The sequence below is a fragment of the Halichoerus grypus genome, chromosome 3 (genome assembly GCF_964656455.1).
Source record: "Halichoerus grypus chromosome 3, mHalGry1.hap1.1, whole genome shotgun sequence".
NCBI lineage: Eukaryota > Metazoa > Chordata > Mammalia > Carnivora > Phocidae > Halichoerus > Halichoerus grypus.
Genome location: NC_135714.1, coordinates 9,593,372 through 9,615,120, shown reverse-complemented (window position 1 = coordinate 9,615,120; position 21,749 = coordinate 9,593,372). Strand labels below are relative to the sequence as shown.

The 21,749-nt window shown below is 36.8% G+C and overlaps 1 protein-coding gene and 1 pseudogene across 4 annotated transcripts in view; both read left to right on the top strand.

Annotated features, from left to right (window-relative positions):
• RAB28 (RAB28, member RAS oncogene family) overlaps positions 1–21,749 on the top strand; it is a 94,635-nt gene that overhangs the window by 57,865 nt on the left and 15,021 nt on the right. For all 4 annotated transcript variants that reach the window (XM_036097336.2, XM_036097338.2, XM_078068389.1 and 1 more), the window contains exon 5: positions 20,935–21,038. In XM_036097336.2, the coding sequence (XP_035953229.1) occupies positions 20,935–21,038 (104 nt within the window). The remainder of the gene's footprint in view (positions 1–20,934; positions 21,039–21,749) is intronic.
• Positions 112–6,844, top strand: LOC144381225 (secretory carrier-associated membrane protein 3-like; annotated as a pseudogene).

Sequence of the window (21,749 nt, the reverse complement as noted above, 5' to 3'; positions counted from 1 at the left end):
AAAGCAAAAACTGATAGAACAGAAGTGAGAAATAGACCATTGCAGCTGAGACTTCAGTACTTCTCTCAATACTGGTAAGGTTTATAGATAAATAGTCAGGATATAGACGACATGAACAGCATCGACGAGCTGGACCTGATTGACATTTATGGAACATTCCATCCAACAACCGCTGAGTAAGTGTGCTTTCAAGTGCACATTGAACAAGATAGACCATATTCTGGCCTATGAGAAAAGCCTTAACACATTTAAAAGAATTGAATATGTGCTCTGTCAATAATGGAATGAAACTAGAAATTAGTAGCATGGAGATATTTGTAATATCCCAAAATATTTGGAAATTAAACAGCTTACTTCTAAGTAACCAGTGGGTCAAAGATTTTGAATTGAACAAAAACGAAACCACTGCTTATCAAAATTTATAGGATGCAGCTAAAATATTAGTGTTTAGAGAGAAGTGGTTAGCATTATTAAATGCTTATATTTGAAAAGAAAAAGAATTCTCAAAATCAATGATCTAAGCCTCCACCGTAAGAAACTAGAAAATGAAGGGCAAATTAAACCTAAAGCAAGGAGAGGAAAGGAAAAAGTAAGGCAAAAGTAGAAATCAAAAACAATGGAGAAATCGGGGCGCCTGGGTGGCTCAGTTGTTTAGGCATCCAACTCTTGATTTCGGCTCAGGTAATGATCTCAGGGTTGTGAGATCGAGCCCCGCATTGGGCTCTGTGCTGGGTGTGGAAGCTGCTTAAGATTCTCTATCTCTCTCTTCTCTCTCTCTGTCCCTACCCCCTTACTCTCAAAAAAAAAAAAAAAAAAAAAAAAAGCAAAAACAAAACCAAAAAACCAGTAGAGAAATCAATGAAACCAAAAACTAGTCCTTTAAAAAGAGCAATAAAATTGATAAAACTCTAGCCAAATTGAGCATGAAAAAAAAAAAGACATAAATTACAGAGGGGAATTTACCATATATCCTGCAGGTATGAAAAGGAGAATAAGGGAATATTAAGAAAAATTTTACTTCCATAAATTTGACAACTTAGCTTAAATAAACAAATTCCTGTAAAGATACAAACTACCAGAGTTCATTCAAGAAAAAATAGATAAACTGAATACTGCTATATTTATGAAAAAAATTTAATTTATAATTTAAAATCTTTTCAACAAGGGGAACTATAGACCCAGATGGTTTTGAATTCTACCGTATAAACATGTATGGAAGAAATAATTCCAATTGTATTTAAACTTTCCCAGAAAACCAAAGAGGATATGACACTTCCCAGTTCACAGCAACAGCATTAATCTGATAACTAAAATCAGATGAAGACACTGTAAGGAAACTACAGACCAATATCCCTCATGAACATAGATGCACACACAAAAAAATCCTTAACAAAATACTAACAATGAATTCAGCAATATACAGTATAAAAAAGATACTACATCATGTCCAAGTGGGGTTTATCCTGGAAATGCAAGGTTCATTCAGTATTCAAAATCAATTAGTATAATTTACTATATCAGTAGGCTGAAGAAGAAAACCGATTTAATGATCTCAATAGATGTATAAAAAGCGTTTGACTAAATTCAACATTAATTCATGATTTAAGAAACTCTCAGCAAACTAGGAATGAGAGGGAACTTCTTCAACCTGATAAATGGCATCTATGAAAAACCCATAGTTAATATCATATTGAGTATCACAGCATGAATGCTTTCCTCCTGAGATCATGTACAAGGCAAGGATGTCTACTCTCACGATTCTTGTGTTCAACAATCTTCTTGAGGTCCCGGCTATTGTAAGGCAGTAAGAAAAAGATATATAAAACATATAGGTTAAAAATGAAGAAACAAAATGACCAAATTCTCAGATATGATTAATTATGTTGAAAATCCCTGTGTTGAGAAAATTGTACAAGCATAAGAAGACCCAAATAAAATAAGACAAATAATACATTAAAGGATACAAAGACTGAATATTATAAAAATGTAGGTTCTTCTCAAATTGATTTATGGATTCAGCATAATTTCAATAAAAGTCTGATGGTGTTTTTGTGTGTGGTGTTTAAACAAACCATATCTAAAATGTATATAGAAGGATAAAGGCCAAGAATAGTCACTATGCTCCTGAATTACAAGGTGTTGCTCTGGTGACTCTACAGAGTTCATATTCATTATTGCTTCAGAATCCTTATATGTGGGTTTGTGATATATATGTGACTACAATGGAAATGCAGTGCAAAGTGATTAGGAAAATTTTGTAATAATGTGGAGAATCTGTAAAAGTGTTGGAGAATTATTAGAAGCAAAGTAATTAACAAATAAGGATCTGGCAGAGTCAGGTGATAAATAATTAAATCCACGAGGCTCATGGCACATACAGGAGGTCAAAAGAATATGATCTGATAAAGAATTAATAGCGGTCCTTGGGAAAAACACTATCAGTATTTTTGCAACAGTGACCCTTCTTTATGAGCATATGAAAAATTAGGTTTGAAGTGAAGATTGTCATCATTATAATTTTAATAGGAAGTTTTAATATAGTGAGATATACATACATAAGAATATGTAAGATATAGAATAGCTCTTCCTGGGTTAGGAAATAGAGCATTGCCAAGCACCCCAGAAGGTGAGGAGCATATACCATGCCCGTGATCAAGACTTTTTATAAGTAGCTTATAATAAAGACAGTGTGGAATGCACTCAAGGAAACAGAAGAGAGATGCTGGAAACAAAGCTCATGTAAACGGGACTTGGATGTTATTTTGAAAGTGGTATTGAAAATCTTTGAGAAAGAATAGACTATTTAATGAGTAGTCCTGGGACAGTTGTTTATTTGAAAAGGAAAGTGGATCCCTATATTATCCCCATACACAAAAAATTAGTTTACCTGTAATGAAATGTTAATGGCACAACTTTTTAGAAGAAACAAAAGAATTTCTTTCCTACATTGGTATGTGGAAGGAGTTCTTAAAGAAGATGCAAGTGCTAAATTTAAATAATGAATATATCAACCACATAAGGTAAACACCACAGAAGATAAACATGTTTGTTTCTATCAAGTGACACATTAAAGAATTCAAAAAGATAAGCCACAAATTGGGAGAAGGTATTTGTAACAAAAGTAAATGACAAAAGATTACTATACTTTTACAAATATACAAGGAAAAGACAACTCACTAGAAAAATGGACATAAAACAGAAATAGGAATTTCACAGAATATGAAAGACAAATGGCCCAAAGACATGAAAATAAGTGCAATCTCGTCACTGAGAAGAAAATGCAAAATATAACCACAGGTAGGTAATAAGGTACAAATCAAGAGGCCTAAGAATAACAGTGATGGAGACATAATATGAATCTACAAGAGTTCATATTCACTGCTAGATGGATTGCAAATTAGTACAACCACTTTGAGAATAATTTGGCATTATTCTATAAAGAACATTCATAGACTACGCTTGATCCTAGCCAACAGGCCGAGAAGCGATGAACATTCATAGACTGTGATTCAACATTTTTTTTTCTTTTTTTTACTCTGCTGTATATCTCAGACTGCTCATGTGTGCTTCATGTACATACCAGGTGACATGTACTGTGAATAGTCATAGTGCGTCATTTTTGGTAATAGCTAACACTTGGAAAAAAACTCAAGTGTCCACCATTTGGAGAAAAGAGATATAAATTGTGATCCTTTATGGGCGTGAAAGTGAGTGAACTATTCTACTTGGGATAACATGCATGAAACAACATGGTATAAAAAAAGACCATTCCAGAGGACTACATGTATGAAGAGAAAGTTGTATGAGACTTAAGAATGCAGACTCTGGAATTGGATTGCCATGGGGTTGAGTTATGGCTCCCCTGCTTACTAGATGTGTGTCCTTACCTAAGTCATTTACCCTCTTTGTGCCTCAGGTTTTTCATCCATCAAATGATGGCTGTTGTGAGGATGAAAAGATTTCATATGTGTAAAGTACCAATAAAAACGGTGCTCTAGAAATATTAGCTCTTCTTATTACTCTGAGATCTTTTGCTATCAGGTACTTTTCGCTTTACTATTTTCTTTTTGTTATTATTTTAAATGATCTTCTTAAATTCCCCCTCTTCCAGTAGATCTAATATATGGTGGGGAATTGGAAAATACAAAGAATTAAATAACCGTAATATAATTGCCAATTAAGGCAATTCTTACTGTGGATTCTGTTCTTTGCAAGATCCCAGGGTATGCTGGTATCTAGGCAGGACAAATATGCTTTTTTTTTTTTTTTCCCATGCAAGTCTGTGTATGAAAGGCATAAGTGAACTTGGACCCTATTGTATCTATATATCATGCAGAGTTTTGCAAACCTGTACAGTTCTGTGCAGGTATGAAATTCTCTAGTAAGAATTCCTATGGAGAATGTTCAAAACATGAATTAATTTTCCAGTTCCTTTAGGCTTTTGGCATGTGGGCAAATGCTAATCTTCATGATTTATGCACACATGTTATAGAAAGCAATAAAAACTTGTAGACAGCCACAGATGTAGAAAGATTTACTTACTCTGTGGTGCTATGTTCTCAGTTAGACCCATTATTTCATTTTAGCGTGACATTAGAGGAGAAGTAGTTATCCATTATCTATGCCCAGAAAGAAGTTGGGTAATCTAATTAATGATACTGAGTTAGTTGAGGAACTAATATGAATTCTTACATACTCCCTCCTGTCCTCTTGATTCTGGCTGCTTTTGGTGTTGCTCTGGTGACTCTACAGAGTTCATATTCATTATCGCTTCAGAATTCTTATAGGTGGGTTTGTGATATATATGTGACTACAATGGAAATGCCGTGCAAAGTGATTAGGAAAATTTTGTAATAATGTGGAGAATCTGTAAAAGTGTTGGAGAATTATTAGAAGCAAAGTAATTAACAAATAAGGATCTGGCAGAGTCAGGTGATAAATAATTAAATCCACGAGGCTCATGGCACATACAGGAGGTCAAAAGAATATGATCTGATAAAGAATTAATAGCGGTCCTTGGGAAAAACACTATCAGTATTTTTGCAACAGTGACCCTTCTTTATGAGCATATGAAAAATTAGGTTTGAAGTGAAGATTGTCATCATTATAATTTTAATAGGAAGTTTTAATATAGTGAGATATACATACATAAGAATATGTAAGATATAGAATAGCTCTTCCTGGGTTAGGAAATAGAGCATTGCCAAGCACCCCAGAGGCCTACGAAGTGCCTTTCTCAATCATTTTGCTAACTTTAGGGGTAACTATTATCCTTTGTCCTGATCTTTTCCTTGCTGTTGTTTTCAGTTTTATCAGCTGTATATACCTCACTAAATAATATTTATTTTGGCCATTTTTTAAATTTCATATGAATGCTGTCATTTATGTGTATTCCTTTTTGTCTTGCTTCTCTTGCTCACGTTTGTGATATTCATTCTTCCTGTGAAGTGAGACTATTAATTTTTCAGTCCTATATAGTATTCCTGCAAAATAAGAAAGGATGTACAGTTGATTCTTGAACAATGTGGGGGTTAGGGGTATGACCCCCATGCAGTTGAAAATCCGAATATAACTTTTGACCAAAAACTTAACTACTTGTAGCTTACTGCTGACAGGAAGCCTTATGGATAACAGAAGCTATTGGTTAACACATATTCTGTATGTTATATGTATTATATGCTGTATTCTTACAATAAAGTAAGCTAGAGAAAAGACAATGTTATTAAAATCGTAAGGAAGATAAAATACATTTACAGTACTGTACTGTATTTATCCAAAAAACTCGACACATAGGAGGGAGCTCCAAGAGCTACTGTGGCTGCCACCGCTGTGGCAGGGTGTGGACAGTAGGGGGCAGCCCGGCTGCAGTGGCCAACAGGGCTCAAAGCGAGCTTCACAACCTCTCTTAGGTCCCAGTTGTGTAACTCAGCGGCGACCTAGCCCACGGTGTGCCACGCTTGACGTCTACAACTCTTTGAGCCCTGGGAGCTGCCGCTAGCCTAAGAGCCTCCTGCTCCTGCCCTGTCGCCTTCACCCTTGCTCCCTCCTTGCGGTCCTCCTGGAAGCTCACAAGGTCAGATCTAGGACTCCTCCAGCACCCAGGCGTCCCCTGCGGCAGTCACGGCTGCGCTACCAAAGAGGCAGAAGCAGCTCAGCTGGAAGGCAGAGGAGTTGGACCAGAGAGAGTGAGGGCTGTAGCATGCTGCCTTAGGGAACACAGCTACTTGACAGAACGGTTGGCCCTTTTTTTGGCCCAGCTTAGCCCTACTTTGTCCAGGACATCTCCACGGAGATCCTCCAGGAATTTCCGAAGACCGTATCCACCGTTACTACCCCTGCATGTGCAGTACTCTGGCTCTTCTCCTGAATGTCCTCGCCTGCCCAGCTTTGCAGAGACCAGCAGTGGCCCAGGCTTGGGCTGTCTGTCCTCTGGGTCCTCCTATTCACTCCATGCTCCTCTGTGTGCTGGTACTGCCCCATGTATAAGGCTTTCTGGAGTTCATTCAGTTTCTTTGTTTTCTTTATTTTCTTCGTTCAAGATGTTTTTTGTCCTCCGGACAATAGGCATTCCAGGTTGGGGGTTCAGTGGCTGGATGTCCGTTCTGATGGTGCTGAAGGCCAGCACGGCTGTAGCTGTGCTCATGCTGCTGCCTGCCCTGTTCTTCACTAGCGTCACTGTCCTGGGAATAGGGACGCTCAGGCAGATCCACTCCTTGCCCTGGCACGGATGCCGGCTTTCAGGAGGCCCGGCAAGAATTGGCTTCTGGTGGCTTCAGTTTGGGGGTGCAAACTGTAGCTGCCAGGGCAGCCACTGGGGCTCAAAAATGCCTTCCAGGCCTCGTGACCCTGACTGGGACGCCCTGGCTCTGCCCCTGGAGGGAGCTGACTTAGCCCCCATCCCTGAGGTCTCTGGGACTTGGCGAGACATCACTACATGAGGTCTCCTCTCTAGCACCCCCAATCCCACAGCCATGACTGCTGAACCTGATTTAGGGTCTAGAGAGCCCACTATGACCAGTCATTGCTTCCCCTCCAGCCCCCCCAGTTAGGCCACACTACTGCCGCCTCTTACACACTCCAGTCCAGCTTCCCTCTGCTGTGCCAAGTCAATTGCTTTGGTTACTTAAATAAAAAGGAAGTAGAACTGGAACTCAAAATAAATAAATATTTATTAAGGCCAACGTGTAAGTGGACCTGTAGTTTCAACCCAGTGTTGTTTAAGGGTCAGCTGTATATTATTTTAGACACAGTTGATGCTCTGTATTTCTTTTAAAAACTTAAAAATATTTTTGTCTTTATTCAACACATTCTTTGTGAGTGGCTATTATGTGCTTTTTTGTGCTTACCTGCTTTTGTTTTTAGCTGCGTGTAACAAAAGAACCAAATAAGCATGGCTTAAATAATGAGCTGATTACATCAGTGTATTTGGTTTCATAAAATCCTAATTTCTATGTCTCTAAAGCATCATGAAACATTTAAAAAGAAAATCCTAACCTGAGGGGAATATTTGGAACAAATCTGGCAAATGTCCTTATTAGAGAAAGTGCTTATACACATTGATAAGGCAAAACACATAAAACACAGTAGAAAATAGAAAAGGAAGGAAGAGACATATGATAAATAAATATAAAAACTAATATACAGGAAAAATGTTAAACTTCACTGAGGTTTTAAAATTTATACTAGAAAGTAGTTCTTTGATGATACCTTTTTCTTTATCTGTGGACCAGTGATTTTCAGGCAGCTCTATTTTTTAAGAAGGTTGGTTTAAGAATCTACAGAGTCAAAGTCAAGTTCTGGTCACTTATTTTGTGGCATTAGCAATTCTTCTAATACAGTATGATTTACTATGTCATCAGGGAAAGACAGCATTAGAGAGTGTGCATGGCAGGGTAAAATTAAACACATGCTCACAATCAAATTAATGTATTTCATCTGTCTTCAACTAATAACAATCTGTCATGTTATCTATCTGAGTAGGGGCATAAACAGTTTATTTTGTGTTTGGAGTAACTTCCTGGAGGTAGTTAATGTGACAAGTAGTTTGTTTGAATTGAGTATAACCAGATCAACACTCTAGATGTTTCCTTGATACCCTAAAAATTACTGTGAAAATCTGTACAAGTGCTGTATTTGTATTTTGCTTTTACTTCTTTAAGTTAGACAGAGACATATTTTACAGTCATTTCACAGAGAATATTCTGTTTCTCCCATCATATATGAACTGAAGAGCAAAATATCCTTTTAATGCTTTCTTTCCATTGATAGGGAATAGACATTAATAATGATTAGCATCATACAGCACTTTCCCTTTTTGTAAAAACGTATATTAATACATTCTGGTTTTGATGAAAAAGTCATATTCGTTGTAGAATATGTTTTTATAGCATGTTGAAAATGAATATTTAGGAAAATAGGAATATCGTAAAGTCTCAGACCAAAAAAAAAAAAAATACTATTGCAATGTATTTCAGATTTTAAAAATCTTAAGATTTTTCATCACTTAAGTCTGATCAGTAGGTCTGATTATTACACATTTGATATACCTAGTTTTTAAGCTATTTATTACATTTGTACTATAACTTTGAAGGCTGTTCTGTTGATTATATCAGTAATTCTGTAGGTAGATGCAGTGGAGCTCCTGAATAAGTATGCCTGAATGCCAGTAAACAAACTGGACTTAAAAAAGGAAGTTGTCATATACTTGGCTAATTAGTATTAGTGTGTGTGTTTTAGAAGTCAAAATATATACATATTTTAAGCACATATAAATCAAATTTAGTACATTATTAAGGGTATTTTACTTGTCATATTTGGGCTAATCATGATGGATCATTTTTAAACATTATGTAATTTCACAATTTGCACAGCTGCAAGTACTTTGTAAAGAACTTTATATAATCAAGTGTTAAGGCAAAGAATATCTTAGTTTATAATGCTGATGGGCTCAGTTTTATGATTTATTGTTATTAATGAATACTTTTAAAGTACTAATAAGTAATAACCAGGTATATAATAGTTCACTTTTTTATAATGGTGAGCATTTCAAGTTTTTATGTCTTTATTCTTTTAACTAAAACTCTCAATAAAAGTTAGACTGTTAAGTGATCATGCCCAAAGCTGATGCTCATTCTTCTTTGTAAGACACTAGCTGGATTTGGAATTAGATGGCTCGGTTCTAATTCTGGTGCTATTGATGACTAGCATTGGGACTTTGGTTAAGTCACTCTGAGCCTTGGTTTTTTAGGTGTGAATTAGATGAGTGCTTTACCTATTTGCCAGGAGTGTTACGTGGTCCTAAAGTGTTTTGCAAATTTTGAAACAGAGTTTAGATTGCTTCCCAAGTCTCCTGGAATGGTTTCTCTCTGTTTTTGCCCTTTCCCATCCTTCTTCCTCATAGTTGCCAATGTAGTTTTTTCAAAATGCAAGATCACATTGTGCCATTGGTACAACCCTGCAAGGGCTTCACAGTGCTGAATTTGGGTAATATCCTCATGTTATACCTCATGTTACATATCCCTACTCTTGCTCACTATGCTTCCTGGTTTTCCTCAGTGGTACTCAGTCATTTTCCTCTGTTAGGTTTTGTCCCACCTGTTCCAGCGACTGAAACATTGTTCTCCTCTAGTCTCCTCTAAGCCTGGTTGGCTTATCCTCATCCTTTAGATCTCAGATCAAAGAGGTCTTCTATAGCTACCATATAAAACTGGCATTATTACTGTCTTGGTTCCTGTCACTCTCCATCTGCCCCCCCAGTTTCAGATTATGAAAATTGTTTCATTGCCTTGATTATTTATGTGTTTACTTGTTTATCAGTTTTTCTCCCTTGTTAATGTGAGAGTAAGGATAGTGTCTATTTTGTTCTTTATTGCTTGTGCTTAGTACGGTACCTGACACATAATGGGTGTTTATATTTATTTAATAAATGAATCTTAAGGTATTGTTTTACCTCTTTTAAAGAAGTACGTGAACTTTTTTCTTTTTTTGTAACCTGTGATTTTTTGTAAATACACAGTTCATCTGAGTCATCTTTAGGTTGATTAATGTGTAGGACTGTAACAGCTTTTGGGAGGAAAAAGAATCAGCTGCATGTGTAAGTGTAAAACTTGTCATCTTTTATTTTTAAAGTTATATAGATTATGGTAACTAGTTATACAAAATGGCTGAACAGAAAAAAATGCCATATTCATGAAATCTGTAGGAGTGTAACCTTTTTTATCATTTGTAATTTTCTTTTGAATGGTCTCTGAATTTAGAAACAAGGAGTTGTTACTGTATAGTGAATGGAAGTGCTTTGAATCCAACTGGGGAAGGCTGAAGGTTTTTTAATGTATGTCACTCACAAGGATTTCCTTTTTGTGCCTGTATTTTTGCTCAGGTGGACTGGAATATGTAAAGTAAGATGGGTGAAAATTGTAGCTGTGGCGCAGTTGGTTGAGTGTCCAACTCTTGGTTTCGGCTCAGGTCATGATCTTACGGTTGTGAGGTTGGGCCCTGTGTTGGGCTCTGCGCTCAGCATGGAGTCGGCTTCAGATTCTCTCTCCCTTTCCCTCCCATTCACTCTCTCTCTCTCAAATAAATAAAATCTTTTTTTTTTTTTTTTAAAGATTTTATTTATTTATTTGACAGAGAGAGAATTAGCGAGAGCAGGAACAGAAGCAGGGGGCATGGGAGAGGGAGAAGCAGGCTTCCCGCAGGGCAGGGAGCCCGATGCGGGGCTCGATCCCAGGACCCTGGGATCATGACCTGAGCCGAAGGCAGACACTTAACGGCTGAGCCACCCAGGCGCCCCAATAAATAAAATCTTAAAAAAAAAAAGTGGAGCTGTGCAGATGTTACTTATATGCATATGAACTTTTTAGCACCCAATATAAGACCCTCATGCCTCAGCCCTGCTGATTTCACCAGCTCTTGGAAGCCAGGTTCTTCCAGATGCTTTTGCACATTTTCCTTTGTTGAAGAATGTACATCCTCTCTACCCCCAAGGTTGTCTGACTGGTTTTTTCCTCATCTTTCTTTTTTTTTTTTTTTTTTTAAAGATTTTATTTATTTGACAGAGAGAGAGACACAGCGAGAGAGGGAACACAAGCAGGGGGAGTGGGAGAGGGAGAAGCAGGCTTCCCGCGGAGCAGGGAGCCCGATGCGGGGCTCGATCCCAGGACCCTGGGATCATGACCTGAGCCGAAGGCAGACGCTTAACGCCTGAGCCACCCAGGCGCCCCATTCCTCATCTTTCAGTAGTTAGCTGAAGCATCATCTTCTCTGTGAGATCTTTCCTGTCCCTCTAAGCAGTTCTAGAAATTTCCTTTCTCTATTCTCCTGTTGTACCTTGTCTTATGTAGAACACGGTTGTTCTCTTGGTCTCAGAATTCCATTGTATATCTCTCTACATGTGTTTCTCTTAGCCTTCCTAGCATTTAGCACTTAGGTGGTGCTGGGTAAATAGTTCATGAATAAATGAATGGATAGACAAACCACAATAACACTAGCTAATACTTATTGAGTATGTGCCAATCACATACTATGTGCCTTATCATTTACCAGTCATCGTTGTATGTGCTTTATACATATTTACTTATTTTATCTATCGTAATAACATTATGAGGTAGGTACTGTTGTTGTCCCCTTTTATAGATGAGAAAACTAAGATAAAGAGAGATTGATTTGTTCAAAATTCCACAAGTGGTAATAGAACAGGAAGTCAAACCCAGGCAGTCTGGCTCTGGAAACTGCATTCTTTACTTACCATGTCTTACTTCCTCTTCACATAAATCGGTGAATTATTGAACCATAGGTTTTTTTTTTTTTTCTATATTTGCCTTATTGCAAACAGTTGAGAAGTACAGAAAAGTTATTTCTTGTATGAGATTTCTCATATGTAATCTGTCATCTATATCAATAAAATAGTAATGAAGATCATCTATTGGGGTATGAATAAATTTTTTGTAATAACTTTATGATGATATTTGATATGATGTGACTTTTATTAGAATTCTTGTTTATTAAACATAATTTACTTACTGTTACTCATAAACTCTGTCTGTACATACTTTATATAGGCCACTTTATCCTGAAGTTACCCGGTGAATAAATTTTGAACGATCACATCAATTTGTAGAGTTAGTATTCCATTGGAATTAGCACGGCCAAATGAACGATGAAAGTGACAACTTTAGATTCAAAATTCTGACTTGTTGCTTCTAAATCAAAGCTATGAACCTCAATAAAATCAAAACAAGATAAGAATACATGATACTAAAATATTTGTGGATGAAGTAATATATAATGTGTTTGATTTTCTTAAAATAATCCGAGAGTGGGGATATGAATAAAACAAGATTGGTCATGACTTGATAATTGTTGAAGAATCATTTTTGTTTTCATACAACTTTCCATGTATTACTTGAGCCATTTAATGGCAAAAGAAAGGACATTTCTCCAATATTTCATGTTTTGTTTTTATTTTTCCCTAGTAAGTAAAAAAATGCAAAAGAGGCTTTTCAATTTATGGTTGTTTAATGTAATTTAATTTTGTGACTGATTTGAATATGACATAACGACAAAGAGACAATATAATGCTTAGATTTTTATTATCTTGCTAATTATAACTTTAAGTTATCATTAGTTAATAACTCAAGACCCAGTGTATACTCAGGAAGAGGTTCATTGTTGACAAGAATGATGTAGATCTATATTTTATGTTAGTTAGGTAATCTGTATTAGTTAAGGTAATGCTAGATGCTATAAACAGACAATTCCTAAAGTTTCACCATCTTAGTACAATAGAAATTTATTTCTTGTTTATGTAAAGACCAAAACCAGGTAATACTTATCATTAGTGGCTCATCCTCCTTTCAGATACAAACTCCTTTGATTTTCTGGAACCACCATTTTCAACAGATGGCTTCATGGGTTACCATGAAGAAGGAGAATAAGGACTACCACACCTGGAAGGTGTATTTATTTATTTATTTATTTATAAAAAAGATTTTATTTATTTATTTGAGAGAGAGAGCACAGAGGGAGAGTGAGAGGGAGAAGCAGACTCCCTGTTGAGCAGAGAGCCTGATGTGGGGCTCGATCCCAGGACCCTGAGATCATGACCCAAGCTGGAGGCAGACGCTTAACCGACTAAGCCACCCAGGCACCCACACCTGGAAGGTTTATATGGGTCAAGCCTAGTAGTGATGCATGTCACACGTCTTTCTTCATTACATCAATCAGAAGTTAGTGTTATGGCCATACCAAACTGCAAGCCAAGCTGAGAAATGCAGTGTAGGTTGATGAACGGCTATCTACTCTGGCCACCTTATCATTATATATCTATTTTACTCTTCTTTGTGTTAAGAACAGTGAAGGATCTTAGATTTTACCTTACTTGCAAGCTAACAAGTTAGCTGCTACCACTGTGGACACTGGCAAAAGGCAGGAGATCCTGGGTCAGAGATAAAGGACTTCTACTCATACCATAGCAAGCAAGTAAGGTCAGCTCCCTGTTTGCACTGGTTCTTCTTGCTCCTAAGTTCCACTAGGGCAGTGTGAGGGGGCCTACATAGATGATATGCATGCAGTGGTTTTTATCACAGCTGAGAAACCCTGAGCTTAGGAAACCTAAATCCTTTATAATGGGTTACAAATAAGCCTCAGCTTTGCTCTGGAGGGAGGTACTGTCTTTATTATACCAAACAGTGGATAGACTTATACTTTATCCCCAAGGAAGGCACTATCTCTGTGTAGGCTGCTTGCCGTAAAAACATCTTTGAAAAAATAGTCCAAAATAAAAGCTGTCATTTAAAAATATTACTCTTCCCAATTCTAATTTTTAAAAATTGGTGTAACAGGGGCACCCGGGTGGCTCAGTCGGTTGAGGGTCTGACTCTGGATTTCGGCTCGGGTCATGATTTCAGGGTCGTGGGATTGAGCCTGGCGTCGGGCTGCACTGCGGAGTCTGCCTGTGATTCTCTCTCTCTTCCTCTGCCTTTGCCCCTACCCCTGCTTGTGAAATAAATAAATAAAATCTTTCAGAAGTTATTTAACAATTTCTAGTGTATTTTTCGTTATTTATTTATGCACATATATCTATAATATGTTTACAAAATAGGAATTTTATTAAATGGGCAATTTTATACCCTACTTTTAAATTTAACATCCTATACTATTGTTTATTTCACTTAGAGTCTTTTCTCTTCACCTTTATTGGGATATAATTAATGTGTAACATGGTATAGACTTAAGGTGTACAACATGTTGATTTGATACACTTACATACTGCATAAATGATTACCACCATGGCATGAGCTGACACCTCCATCACCTCACATAATTACCATTTCTTTTGTTGTGGTGGTAACATTTAAGATTTGCTTTCTTAGCAGCTTGATGCTTTATATTAGAATCCCAGAACTTACCCATCTTTTAACTGGAAGTTTGTACCCTTTGACCAACATCTTCCCATTTCCCCCAACCCTCAGCTGCTGGTAACCATCATTTTGCTATTTTTCTGAGTTCAGCTTTTTTAGATTCCACATATAAATTATATCATATAGTATTTGTCTTTCTCTGTCTTATTTCACTTAGCACAATGCCCACAGGTTTCATCCATGTTTTTGCAAATGGTAAGATTCTCTTCTTTCTCATGGCTGAATAATATTCCATTGTATATATATATACACCACATCTTTTTTTTTTTTTTTTTAGTGGGGGTAGTGGCAGGGGGAGAGGGAGAGAGAGAATCTTAAGCAGGGTCCACACCCAGCCTGGAGCCCGACACACTGGACTTGATCTCACAACTGTGAGATCATGACTTGAGCTGAAATCAAGAGTTGGATGCTTAACCAACTGAGCCATCCAAGTGCCCCTATACCACATATTTATCCATTCATTTGTTAATGGACACTTAGGTTGTTTCCATGTCTTGGCTATTGTGAATAATGATGCAGTGAACATGGGAGTGCAGATGCCTTTTTGAGATCCTGTTTTCATTCCCGTTGGTTATATACCCAGAAGCGGGATTTTTTTTTTTTTTTTAAAGATTTTATTCATTTATTTGACAGAGACACAGCGAGAGAGGGAACACAAGCAGGGGGAGTGGGAGAGGGAGAAGCAGGCTCCCCTCTGAATAGGGAACTCAGTGCGGTGCTTGATCCCAGGACTTCAGGATCATGACCTGAGCCGAGGACAGATGCTTAACCAACTGAGCCACCCAGGCACCCCTTTAAAAATACATGAAAAATTGTACAGGTTGTTCTTTCTAACAGCTTCCTAAGTTTTATCAAAATTAAGGTTGTTAACCAAAATTAGCCTTCTCATACGACTTCTATTTCATGTATCATGTGATTTTAGGAACATGACAGATAGACTTAGTATCTTGACAACTTTTTTTTTTTCCTTTTCCATTTTAATATACAGATCAGGATGAATGAGCCAAGTAATTTTTTTTTTTTTTTGCATAGTTGGTTTTGACAATAAAAAAATTTGGATTTTCTTGTCTAATATAGACTTAGAATTTTTTCATCTTTGTGCTTTTTATCCCCATTTATGTTAGCTTCACAAGAAAGCCTAGGACATGGATATCATTGGTTTATCTCCTGCGTTCTTATCCTATACAGCCCTGACCTACCATTTTCAGACCCTAGTTTCCATCCTTTCTTAATTTCTGAGGCCCTTCCACATCAATAAAATTCCTGTATTTTTAATATCTTCCTTGAACAAAAGTTTTAAAACTTCTGCCATTTAATGCGTATACTCACTTGTCTTTTCTATTGGAATAGTCTGTCTCCTATAAGGATGATGCTGTCTTCTCCTGAAGCTCCTTTTTTTTCTTCTTAGATTCTATTTTATTATTATTATTTTTTAAGTAAACTCTACCCACAAAGTGGGGCTTGAACTCATGACCCTGCGATCAAGCGTCGCCTGGTCTCATGGTCTACCACCTAAGCCAGCCAAACACCCCTCCTGAAGCTCTTTCAAATGTTGATTTTCCCCTATTGTATCTACCTTATCAGTCAGGACTGGAGGTGGGATAGGTGACCTTGTTCCATGTTGTTCTTTCCAGACCGTGATCCTTGTCTTCCCTAAAACCCTTAGATTTGATTATCAAGCCAAATGATTATATGTCCCTCCAGCTAGCTACTTGTGTATGTTGGTGTTATCAGCCAACCTCTGCCTGAACTCTGTGAATTTCTCAAAGAGATTTCTCCTGGGTCACAGTCACTCCATTACTGTTGCTGTCACCATTCCTGGTAAGTGCAGTGTCCACCTGGAGTGTCCTTGCTCTCTCATGTTCCTTGAGTCCTTTACCTCTAGTCATCTTGTCCCCAACTTACACTAATATACTTAGTCTGAAGAGCTAGTCAGTATCAGTTTCTGTGCCCTCTCTGTAATACCGATATTAATTTCATGTATCCCAGTCTATCCATTGTCTCCTGTCTTTCCAGCTTAGCTGCTTTAGTAACTCAACTCCAGTAATTTTTAGACCCACACAAAACCTTAACATCAGTTACCAATTATATCTTAACAATTTTCAATTTCCTGAACCCCTCCTTACTCAACTTAGATTTCATGCTCCATCAGTATAATCACTTCCTTACGTTTACTATCTTCAACTTACCCATCCCTCTTTTCAGTAATTTACATCGTACAGTTTCTCTGCTTAATTACTTAAGTAATTTCTCTGCTTGAATGCAAACATTTATCTGCTCAGCACCTCTACCCATGCAGCTGAGTGTGGTTAGAACAAAACCTGTAACATAGTGTGTCTCCTTTTAAATCCAGGTTAACTGTCTTCAAGTGATTTCTCTGAATCCTTCACATCCCACGTCAAATCCGTTAGCATTTTGAATTTACTTTTTATTCCAGAAATCTATTGAGAATCTGCCCTACTTTTTACCATCTCTACTGCTACCGAGTATTGTCCAAACTATCATCTTCTCTTTCTTCAGATTTTTTTTTTTTTTACCAAAAATGGAGGGAATTTTATAGCGTCACATAACTGAAAAACCCAATAACTATTTTATCTTTAGCTGTGGTGTGATCCAGGGACTTAAAAAATATGTATATATCACTGCAACCCAATCTCTCTTGGCTCTGCTTTCTTCTCTGATGGGGTTTTTTTTTTTTTCCTTAGATTTTTACAGTAGCTTCCTCAGTGGCTTCTCTGCTTTACATTTGATTCTGTAGTTTATCCCCCGCAAAGCAGCCCAAATGAACCTTTTAAAATGCCAGATTACATCTTTTTTTTTTTTTGTCATAACCCCCCCAATAACTTCCCATCTCTCTTACAGTGGCTAATGCACCCTGTATGATCTGGTTCCTGGCTTTTTAAACCTCATTTCCCACTGTTTCCCTTTCTTGCTAACTCATTTCAGCCACCCTGGCCTCCTGCTTTTCTCTTACTGCTAAACATAATCTTCCTTTAGGGTCTTTGCACTTACAGTTGTCTCTGACTATGTATTTTACCTGTTAGTCTCTTGCCTTTATTAAAATGTAAGCTCCTTGTTATCTGCAGCACCCAGGACAGTGCCTGGCCAAATAGGCACTCAAATATTTGTTAACCGAATGAATGAATGACCTGTAAAGTGGTTATCCTTTGAAATTGTTAAGCACATGTTTAAGCAGGGTTGTAGTATGCTTGAGGTAAAAGAAATTGCAGCTATGTACAATGTTAATGCCTCTGTCCTTCAGTTGTTTAGATATTGGAAGGATATGCACGAAAGTGTTATCAGTAGTTGTCTGAATATGTATTACCATTATTAGGAAATTTTTATTCCATTTTCAAAAACAAAATATGAGAACTAGAAAGATGATGTGGTTCACTGAAGGACACAAGGAAATTAAATCAAAGCAGTGAGAGTGTTATCACATGTATAATAGAGTGTTATCATATGTATGAGAGTGTTATCACATGTATGTATTATCACTGGATAATAATTTCTTTTAATTTTTTTAATTTTTTATTGTTATGTTAATCCCCATACATTACATCATTAGTTTTAGATATAGTGTTCCATGATTCATTGTTTGTGCATAACACCCAGTGCTCCATGCAGAACGTGCCCTCCTCAATACCCATCACCAGGATAACCCATCCTCCCACCCCCCTCCCCTCTAGAACCCTCAGTTTGTTTTTCAGAGTCCATCGTCTTTCATGGTTCTTCTCCCCCTCCGATTTCCCCCCCTTCATTCTTCCCCTCCTGCTACATTCTTCTTCTTCTTTTTTTCTTTCTTAACATATATTGCATTATTTGTTTCAGAGGTACAGATCTGAGATTCAACAGTCTTGCACAATTCACAGCGCTTACCAGAACACATACCCTCCCCAGTGTCCATCACCCAGTCACCCCATCCCTCCCACCCCACCCCCCACTCCAGCAACCCTCAGTTTGTTTATCACTGGATAATAATTTTAAGGATGATCTTAAAAGTGAAGAAAGGAAAGATTTTACCAATGTCTCACTATAACTTTATCTTCAGAATGTATATTTCTGGATCATTTAGATTTAAGTATTCTAGTAACTGAGTCCTCTTAAACATTGCTCACTAAATTTTAACAGAGCAGAGGGAAACTTTGTGGTGAAGTTCTGGGAGGGCCTATTCTATGTCTGCTGTCTCCTTTGTCAGAATCTCAGTTACTTAAAATAACTTTTCTGATTGCTGATGGGTCTTTTATGTTCCTAAAATACAGGTGGTGGCTTTTTTAGGACCTGGATTGTATCTTTTTCATCTTTGGGTTCTTACTGCCTACCACAGTGCTTGGTATATAATAGGTACTCAATAAGTGTGTGATGGATACATGTTGTTATTTTCAGTTGACCAGTGGTAGTACTAGTTTCTCATGGTTATCTTTTTTTTTTTTTTTTTTTTTTTAAGATTTATTTATTTTAGACACAGAGTGTGTGAGCTGGGGGAAGGGGCAGAGGGAGAGGGAGAGAATCTCAGTCAGACTCCCTGCTGAGCATGGAGCCCGACATGGGGCTTGATCTCATGACCCTGAGATCATGACCTGAGCTGAAACCAAGAGTCGGACACTCAGCTGACTGAGCCACCCAGGTGCCCCATCATGGTTATCTTTATTAGGAAAAACCTTTTGCTTGGGTAGTAAATTCCCCACTGCTTTACATAAGTGTATGCAGTAATTAGGTTGTTGATGGACAGAGGGAAGGAGGAAAAACAAGAAAGAAAAAAGCACAACAATGACAGTCTGTTCCATTCGAAAAGATGAATGCACACGTATTAAATGACAAACTTCGTGTTTATTATTTTTAATTGAATAGTGATTTCATTGGGTAATTTTCTTAGTGACATGATTTGTTCTTACTCATGTTGAATTAGGAAAGCATTTTAGCCTCAATATTATGATAAACTAGATGTATAAATGTCAGTGCTAATAGCTTAGTATTTTATTTTAGTCTTCTACAAATTGATGCCTGTGGTATCTGGACATTTTTTGGCTTGTTCTTGTAAATAAGGTCTCAGTGATGTTTAAGGAACAGCAACTTGTGGCCAGAAAAGAAAAAAGCTCCATATTATCCAGGCTAAGCAATATAAATGAGACTCAGAAATCTCCCACTAGATCAAAAATCTCCTAGGGAAAGATCTCTTGAGCCTACAAACTAAAGACCTTCAATATAATTTTAAATAAAGCCTTTTATGTAGTATGAGAACATTTTTTAGTTGATAATCAATTGCCACTATTATGTAGGCTTAGTAGATTTGCAAATTTACAAGTTTTTACAAGTCAGTTGGGTCCCTTCCTCAGGAAATCAGTTTAAGTTTTTTTTTCCTATATTGACTCAAAGAGCCTAGTTGTCCTTAAATCCTGCAAATATATTTGCCTTATAATTTGACGGCATTGAGTCAACACCCTTATAGGGTTTGTAGTGTTGTAAAAAGAGAAACTGCCCAATAGAGTATCACATTTGAAAAAAATAGACTGTGCTGGATAAAACCAGTATTGGCCATGAGTACCATGCTTTGCTTTAAAGCACCTACACCTATTCAAGGAAATATTCCCTTACCCAGTGCTTTCAAAATGTATACTTTAGGTTTGGAAAGCAACTGAGATGTATCTTTGTGAAATTAAACCATGGTTTCAAATAAAGTAAACATGCAACAGAATAAAGCTACCTTTTGGCACAAAATTAATTCTGTATTTGTGTTAACATTAAAGTTTATAAAGATTGCAGAACTATTGTAATTATTAAAGTAATTAAATTGTTTCAAGCTAAATATGCTTGGGTAAGTGCATCTTAACTTTCAGTTACAGTTGACCCTTGAACAACATGGGGGTTAGGGGTGCTGATCTCTTGCATAGTCAAATCCATGTATAACATTTGGCTCCCCAAAATGTAACCACAAACAGCCTACTATTGCCTGGAAGACTTACCGATAGCATAAACAGTCAATTAACACATGTTTTGTTTGCTATGTGTTTTATATACTATATTCTTACAATAAAGTAAGGCAGGGAAAAGAATGCTATTAAGAAAATTATAAGGAAGAGTACTTACAGTACTTTACAGTCCTGTACTGTAAAAATCCACATCTGAGTTCAAACCCACGATGTTCAAGGGTCAACTATAATCATTATGTTTAAGCATGTTATGCTAAGTAGACCTTTTTTGGGTCTCATCAGCATACCTGAAGCTGTAGGTAATAAGAATGATAGCTTTCATTTTTCAACCACTTTTCATGTGCTGGTCATTGTGCACCGTCCATGGATTCACTCTCAAATAACTTTCCATAAGGTAGGTATATTTGTTAGTCTCAGTTTTTAGATTTATAGACTCAAGCATAAAAAGGTTAAAGAAATTGCTCAAGGTGACACAGCTAGTGTCTAAGCTGGGATAATAAAGTAAGTCAAATTTAAACATGTTAACAATGTATTGATTGACTCTGATATCAAGTTTTGTTCTCTGTTTTTGTTCACTTTTCTAGTTGATTTGGAGCATATGCGAACAGTAAAACCTGAAAAACACTTAAGGTTTTGCCAGGAAAATGGTTTTAGTAGCCACTTTGTCTCAGCAAAGACAGGAGACTCTGTAAGTAAAATAATGAATACTGAATATTATGAGTGATCTTTTGTTTAATAATAATATTCATAGGAAGTACACTTCCTAGGCTTAACTTTTGGAACAAATTAATTCCTATTGAAGACATAAAATAGATATAATATTTATTCTGTTTATATTACATTTATAATTCATTTAACATAGGCTTATGGTTATTTTAGAGAACTTAAAAGTACAAGAGTTAAAAAGAACATAAATTAAAAAAAAAAAGAAAGAACATAAAAATCACCCATTATCTCAGCATCCAGAGATGACCATTCACAACCTCATATGATCCTTATGGTTTTCTGATGCTCACAAATACTCATGCCATTGCTGCTGCTGCTAGCGGATTGCGTTCACTGAATGCTTGCTTTGTGACTTCCGTTGTGCTTCTCCCATTATCTCTGTGCCGTAGATGAGTCCTAGAGAGATTATGTAATGGGGTCCAGGGTGCACAGCTAATGAGTGGTGGGGATAGGATTTGTAAACCTAAGTAGTGACACTCCAGGGTTATTAACTGCACTAAATATTTATTTAAAAAATAAAGATCATAATATAGAAATAATTTGGTGTTTTAATTTTATTTAATATATTTTTGTGCAGAAAATTTGGCCATATCATTTAATATTATTAAATAGATTTAATAATCCATCAGATTTAATTAGATTTAATAATCCATACTACCGCCAACATTGTATT